The 7,919-nt window shown below is 38.9% G+C and overlaps 1 protein-coding gene across 2 annotated transcripts; it reads right to left on the bottom strand.

The window, feature by feature from the left end:
* Nucleotides 1-1,903: 1,903 nt before the first annotated feature.
* Nucleotides 1,904-7,800, bottom strand: zdhhc21 (zinc finger DHHC-type palmitoyltransferase 21). 2 transcript variants are annotated; one of them, XM_041031883.1, is made up of 8 exons: nucleotides 7,722-7,800; nucleotides 7,025-7,201; nucleotides 6,737-6,835; nucleotides 6,361-6,472; nucleotides 6,070-6,208; nucleotides 5,732-5,848; nucleotides 4,953-4,996; nucleotides 1,904-4,812 (listed from the first exon to the last, which is right to left on the bottom strand). In XM_041031883.1, the coding sequence occupies exons 2-8, from the start codon at nucleotides 7,176-7,178 to the stop codon at nucleotides 4,680-4,682; spliced, it is 798 nt and encodes a 265-aa protein (XP_040887817.1). In that variant the 5' UTR covers nucleotides 7,179-7,201; nucleotides 7,722-7,800; the 3' UTR covers nucleotides 1,904-4,679. The 2 variants fall into 2 exon arrangements, with proteins under 2 accessions (XP_040887817.1, XP_040887816.1); XM_041031882.1 differs by having other exon boundaries at nucleotides 7,718-7,782.
* Nucleotides 7,801-7,919: the final 119 nt, after the last annotated feature.

Below are 7,919 nucleotides of genomic sequence, written 5' to 3'. Positions count from 1 at the left end.
ATCTACTGTATGTACAATGCAGAACATTTACTGTTCTTCAGGGTAATTAAGGCACTGGTTTAGAGTTACAGAGTCAGCAGAGACTGATCTCAGTTCTGGTTAATGTTTGTTAAAAGTGAGTATACTCATTTAAATTAACCATAATCAGAGGGGTGGTGTGAACACTGACTAAAACTATGTATTTTATGGCCATTTGACAACTATGTTTGTCATATTTAAGAGATTGTGTGTATCTAGGATGCTCCAAGGGAAACAACAAGGTCCTTGAAAAAAGAGACAAGTCAGTTTTATAATTGGTTTAATTTAAATTTTAATTGTAATTTTAAAAAAAGTTTTTAAAAGACATGTCTTATGTGTGACATGAAAACCATTAAAAAGCTGTGATGTGGGTAATGTAAAGACAAACGGTTTGGATTAACGCATCAGCACTTGACCAATAATGATTCATAAATATGCTCTGAACTATGAATGACTGATTTCTTGAACACAGCTGAGTTCAGTTTGCCAGCACATCACTGTAAGAAAACCGTGACATTATAAAAACAAAATCTTGATCCCACCGTCTAAATCAAACTGGGATAAACCTGCTGGGACTGTAGACAGGTCAATACAGAGGGCAATACTGTGTCTGTGTGCATGTGTGTGTGTGTTTAGAGTATGTTGTCCTCATGTAACCATTTAAGACAACACACTTAAATTATGTTCATGGATCGTGCACACATTACACATGCCTCACTGAGACTCAAGGACTTTTCAGGACAATGGACATTTGGTATGACACAACTGAATTGTTGCTTATTGTGACACTTAGTAATTGTACTGTGAGCGAGAAACAAACAGCAAGTGAAACATTCATGCGGTCTGACTTTGATGCTGCGGGGTCGGGTGTTTACTGAAACCTGGAGGAAAATCAGCATCAAATGTTTTTGTCTTTTTGTTTAAAGTTGACATCATCTTGTCCACAGGAGGAAACTCAACTCTGTGGTGTTGTTACATGTGTACAGTCAGAGTTTACCGTGAAAATTAAGTGGCTAACAGATCTTTTTCACAACAGATATTTTGACTTGTCATGGCAGGAAAAGCAGGAACTGTCATTACAGATATATGAAGTCTTCCAATAAGCCAAACCAGTGAAGCCACATGCACAACGGCAGGACCCAGGATCTAACTCACCTAAATGGAATGCAGTCATTTTCATTATCGGTTCCACCTGTGCTTTTCCTGCTATGACTTGACAAAATGTTTGCTGTGAAAAAAAGGTCTATAGGTATATGCTACATTAAAGCACTGGGTGTGTCGAACAAGTCACAAGGATCAGTCCTGTAATGTTTGACCACGTCTCATTATAATTTGTCTGCAGTCTTTGAACAGGCTCCATCAGCTTCTATCTATGTGCAGTGGTGGAATGCAACACAAGAGCATTTACTCAAGTGCTAGATCAAATACAAAGTTTAAGATCAAATACAGTTTTGAGGTTCTTGTAATTTACTTGCATATTTCCAATTTAAGACACTTTATGCTCATAATTTCTCTAATCTAATCCAATATTATACCAGTGGATTCCAGCCTTTTTGGCTTTTTAGTGGGGATTGTTTAATTGGGGATCCTTGTCATGGTTGAGATTTCAGTGGGTTGTTAGCAGCTCCATCAAAAGGAGACATTCCCACTCTAAACTTTCCACATGGTTTAAATTTATTATCTATATATATTGAAACAAAAACAGCTTAAGTAAGTTAAAATGAATTCATATAAATTTGAAGAGCAGAACCTCTTCTCTCCCATTAATAATCTCAAACTTTCTGTAGTCAAAATTTAAGTTGCTGAACAGCAAGTTGAAAAAGGAGAAAAGAATCAGCTCAGACTTATTCAGAATCTAATTTATTGGAATATGAATACCTATATGATATTTTCTATAATCACAATTAATACACTTTTCTAAGATAATTAACTGATTTTTTTCCCACAGGCTTTCTAGACAGATATGGAAGAAATGGATATTGGAGTATGGTGTAGTATGGTGTATTAATTTAATTCACAAAACTTAACTGTTCCAGTATTTGAGGTTTGAATTAAACAAACAAACAAAAAAAAAAAAAACTTGAAAACACATTCAACAGATAATTAACATAGTGATCAAAAGAGCAGAAATGAATTAAAGTAATGGCTGTGGATGGAAGTGAGTGAGCACAGCCTCTCTGAAATGTTGACACCTCCAGTCTCCAGCAGCTCTGGATTCAACAGAAGAATCTGAGTGTTTCTGTTAGCCTGTTACTAACTACATGAGGTCCTGTGGCTGACATTTTGTTGATTGAAAAAAAAAATGCTTTGCAGCTACACACAGCAGCTACAGTGGTGTTAATCTTGGCTGAGGTTACTGAAGTAATGACAAATGATCAAGACTAGTTATCACTGGTCGGTGAGTCGAGAGAAACCCATCCACCCAGTTTCTGTACTTGGCAATACATAACAGATTTTCACTGCTGCTATAACAATAAAGACGAGAGAATGACAGACAATGCTTATTGCTTTAGAAAATGAAATGAAAGAAACAGTGAATGTGATTAATCGGTATCTCCATCCTTTCATTTCCCACCCCCTCCCAAAAAAACCCCCCAAAAAAACACCAAACATCACAAACATCCAAGAACCTGAATCTGAGTTATAAAAACCACTGAGCAAAGTTATCAACACACACTCATGCAAATGCAAACGACTTCATTAGACACATGAATAAAGCAAAGGATGCACGTCCAATAAAATAACTACAAGTGAAGACTTTCCTCCGAGATTGATGCAGAAAAACAGACTGTGCGCTAATGTGTAAATCAGTGCATAATATTGAACCGCTACCTTCAGAAACTTGGTGAAACATGCATTTACTAAATGCCTGCTGACCAGTGCAACACTTCCCCAGGTCTTTGGCTTTGTATGGAGACCAACATGATGATGGTGTACTGTGAGAGTAAAAAGAAGACCTACACAGGCACTTAAAACTACTTGGATATTGTAAAGTTTCCAACACAAGGCAAGCTTTGTTTACATACAGGCTGAGCTCAGGGATCGCCAAGTACTATAGACACTGATAATATAACTAATCACATAGCTAAGAATTTTAGCTATGCTAGTATTATTATTCACCTTCTCCTGTTAAAGAATTCAATAAAATCTCTTATCAGTACCATTAAAGTTACAAGGAATTCACCATAGATACATATTTTTAGTGGTGCTGAGTGACAGCTAGCTGTATGTCACAAGCACACTCATCTGCTAGTGTTACAGCTACTTGTTCAGACACATTTAAGACTTAACTATGACAGCTGCAGCACTAAAATGATAAATAAGTATAAATCACAACTAGTTTGTCTGAAGTACAAAATAACACTAGTTATTTTATGCCAATGCTTTGTAAGTGCTATGGTTGATACAGCAGACTTAACCTAAACAGACTCACTCTTATGTGGAGTTAGATGAGAAGGTCGATACCATTTTCATAACTGTAAATAGTAAATGTGAAGCCACAGCAGGTGATTAGCTTGGCTTAGCTTAGAATTATGACTGGAAATATGGGGAAATAGCTAGCTTCCATTGAAAGGAAATAACATCTGCTTGCAGCTCACTAGTTAAATTTGTTTAACTGGTTAAGCTAATCAGCTGCAGGCTGCAGCATCACATTTAGGGTACAGGCATGAGAGTGATATCCTCTTGTCCTCTTGTCTAACTCTCAGCAAGGAAGAGTATGTGATACAGATCCCTTTCAATAAGGATTTCACTACAGGTCGTGATTTTAATTGGCTGTTGAATGTTTGTTATACTCAGAGAAACAATAATTTCCCCACAGCACAGTGAAGTGTTAACTGTCTGCTTCATGTTCATACCTGACTGTTCATGTGTCATCAGTAGTCGAGTTATAAACTTTGTTCTAGCTACTCTTCATAAAACATCACTTCATAGATAAAATGTTCATAGAACAATGCAAGGAGACATTCATGAATCATCACATGATCACCAATTAAAGGAATGTAGCTGACGCCAGATCCTTTCCCTATACACAAAAACATTTCCAAACTGGAAGATCACCAATTATTAAACATAAAGCAAAAACACTGCTCATGCTTAACAAATAAAAAGGACTCAGCTAAAAGAAACAAGGCACACACTTTATACAAAAAAAAATCTGCCTTTCTAACAGACACACTGGAGTTACCCTAATTCTGTCTGTGGTTGATTAAAGGTCAGTAGTAAAGGCTCTTTTTATTAGAGTAACCTGAGGTGGGTGCCTTTTGCCAGCTGCTTTCAGGTGAAGACCTCCATCCTTCTGCTGCAATTAGCCATTTAAAGTGGATTCCAAATGCTGAAAGTATAGCAGTCACAGTGAGTAAAAAAAACAAAAACAAAAGCAACCTTTTCCCATCACTTCCAAAGGTGTTTCCTGACCCTGTTTACTGCAAGTCTGGGTCTTTTAGAGAAAGGCAAACAAACAAACAAAAAAAGAAAACAAAAGAAAACAAAACAAAAATGCTTCCAGTATCCAGTGACAAACCAAGACTGGTGCTCGGCTCCCAAAGCACAAAAGAGGACGGTGAAGGCGAGCAGATGGATTCTTTAAGTGTGTTATACAGTGTTTCATCATGGGAGCCCGTACCATCTGTGCAGGCGGGAGGTAGTGTAGTGCTACCGACCTACACGTGGGTGCGGAGGTAGTGGTTAGCTTGGAGCGGCTGCCTGCTTCGGAGCGGGATGAACCACAGGAGTTTCCAGCGAGTGCCGCAGACTTCAGCTAGCGCCCACTGCCAGGATCTCGTTGAGCCGTATCTGAAAAAGAAGAAAGAAAACCACAATTGTTCGTGTTAAAGAATATATTAAGAAAGCATTTTAAAGGAATAGTTCGACATTTTGGAAAACAACAAAACAAGCTTATTTGCTTTCTTGCTGAGCTGAAAAGACTGACTCACATTTCATTTGAGAACTGAGCCATTTTTTCAATGGTGGTAGTATCCTGTAAGGAGGAAAAGCACAAGAAAAATCCCAAATGAGTGGATCATCTCACAAAATACACTCCATCATGATGTTTCAGGGCCTTGATTAAAGTGTCACATGATCAGACAAACCCATGTGTGACATCAGTGTGTTTCCTTGTACTGTACGTTATCTCATGCCACTGTTGACAGCTCCATCCATCAAAAACTTTCATCTAAATAAATGCTTAGCGTTTCTCATCTGATCATGGCGGCTAGGTTTGGATGTTTCAAACTTTACACCTTTGCCAAAATTTGCAAATTAATTTGTCTTATAATAAAATGGTTTTATTATGTCACCAGTTCGTCTTTTCTTGCAGGTAAATGACAGCCAGTGACAAGATGTCCAAACACACTCCTGACCCCAGACTTTCTCTCGTTTCTTCTCTATTGATCATTGCATTACTGGCACTGATTGTTTTATTTTTGTGTGCTGTGCCAGGCCGTTCTGTCTGAGGCTTAGTGTGCTGCTGCCTTGTTTGCAAGGTGGTTTTCGAAAAGACAGAACTTGCTTACAATATTACAAACGTACTAGATTATACTGTAAATAAGTACCATCATGCTTATGTTTCGGATCCTACACGAAACAGTTACATTAGCTTGGAAATGTTTGCTAAACTCATTTAAGAGGACACACAATTACATTAACATAGTTACAGCAGAAAATGTCATTTGAAACAAGACAATAAGTCCGCTGGTCATTATTCGCTACTCACAGACAGGATGCCCGTCATCTGAGTGTAAAACAAGCTCGTCATGCCACCGAACATGACCACACCCATGAGCGCTGAGACTCGCAGCAGAGCCAGTTCATGGCGCGTTGTAAACTTCTCCTGGCAGAGGAAAAACAAGATGGCAGCCCCTTGGTGTTAAATGCTCTTATCAGATGAATTCATCACAGTAAAATATTTTGCCAGTGCTGCAGCTGACTCTTGTGGGATGTAACAAAAGCATTAAAATAAAAACAGTGAATACTTGTTGTCTTAATTGCAACACACACACATACATCTGAAATGCATTTTTCATCATAGATTTATATTCCAGTAGAACGTACCTGGTCTAGTCTTGTCAATGGCTGGAAGTAATAGTATTGACAGAAGTCCAACACCAGGGTGAACAAACTTAGGACCTGAGCGTAGAAACAGAGCTGCAGGAAGAGCCAGTGGTTGTCTTCTCCCACACAGTTATTGATCCTGAAAATAAAGTGTATTTAGTAAATGATCTTACATAATCTTTGTTTATATCAGTATCCGATTTGATTTGATTTGATATGATACGACCTGGTCCGACGTCACAGAAAGACAACCATTTGTGCAAATATTCAACATTTCATTCATATCCTTACCAAGGACAGTGGTGGTCCATCCTGCGTACACAGTGGCCACAGCGACTGCAGTGGTGAGACCTTTTAGGTCTCATTAAGTTGCACTTATTGCATAGCTCCCAGTGCTCTCGCTCTGTGACATAAAGACAACAATTTATTACTGGTAGAACTGATAATGGATGACAAAGTAACACAATAATAATAACCTTTACACCTACACCTATGTTGTTTAAGAACAGATGTCACCATTCTGACTGTGTTTACTTATTTATAGGTATTAAGATTTATGGACAAACAGTAAAATGCACTGACACATTGGAATAATAACAGATGATAAGATTCAGCTTTATAAGCGAGTGTGAGTGAGAAAGTAATGTGGACGTCTCTGTTTCCGCACCAGAGTGAGGTATGTGGGGGTCCACAGGAAGACGACCAGGATCTGCTGTGGAAGCTCTGAAGAGGGCCGCTATGCAGAGAGCTGATGCTATGTAATAACCTGAAGAAATACACAATGTTTAATTCTACTTAAACACTGTGAAACACACACTTCCAATCCAAAGTAATTGGGGTTTGCCAGAAATTCTCACAGCTTTAGGTGGCCCCTAAGGAACAGTTTAGACACTTCCATTTTTTAATCTCTCATGCGTCAACTAGGAAGTGATCCAGTGGAAACAAGGATACTCACAAACAACTGTGGCCCAGGGGATGTGTCCTTCATTGTAGTGTGGAAGCAGAACCAGCTCAGGAATGAATAAAGTGTTGTAGAGCCAGATCCCAAATACTACACCGATGCACAGCCAACCCATGGGGTCCACCACAAAGTGTAGTCTGAGCTTCATGGCTGCAGGGACTCCGGGGAAACCTACAGTGTACCAAGCACGCACAAACAGATGCAAACCTCTGGCTGATGTTTGGTGGTCTCCAAAACAGAACCACTATCTGACATGTACTGAGGAGAAAATATTAGGCCACATTTGCAGGAAATTGCCGTGTGGTGAGACCTTACCTAACTACTGTGTTATAAAGCAGGAGCCTGTAAACAAGCCCAGACTAAACTACCTCACAACACCTTTCAACACGAGCATGTTCTGCTAATGTAACCCAGACAGACTGCCTCCACATCACTGCTAGTGTGCAGTACAAATAAAATCAAATCTTGTTATTGTACAGTCGTGCCTGCTCCATCATTCACAGCCTACTACTGATAACACTGACAGCCGTGATGGGCTTGGCTCTGTAGCCTTGCTGTGTTGTTAGCTAACCTCAGCGGGCTAACCTCATTTAATTCACTCGCTTACAAATAAAAAAAATATATAAATTGCATAACACAACGTGCTTAGCGTCAGTCATGGTTTCACACCTTGAAACGAGAATATACCTACTTTTCGTAGCTGTCCTATTCAGCGCACGTATCAGCGTAACCACTTCCTCATCTGAACCCCTGTGGACCGCACAGATCAGTGTTTTGTTACCTGCAATTTAAAAATAAAAACATTTCCGGTTGATTTATGATTGCAAATAAAACACTTTTCGGTGGGAACAAGGTTGTGCCAAAAAATACATACCGTATTTAATCATAC

The sequence above is a fragment of the Toxotes jaculatrix genome, chromosome 23 (assembly GCF_017976425.1).
Source record: "Toxotes jaculatrix isolate fToxJac2 chromosome 23, fToxJac2.pri, whole genome shotgun sequence".
Classification (NCBI taxonomy): domain Eukaryota; kingdom Metazoa; phylum Chordata; class Actinopteri; family Toxotidae; genus Toxotes; species Toxotes jaculatrix.
Note: the sequence above shows the minus strand (reverse complement) of the source record. Positions and strands in the feature narration are given on the sequence as shown.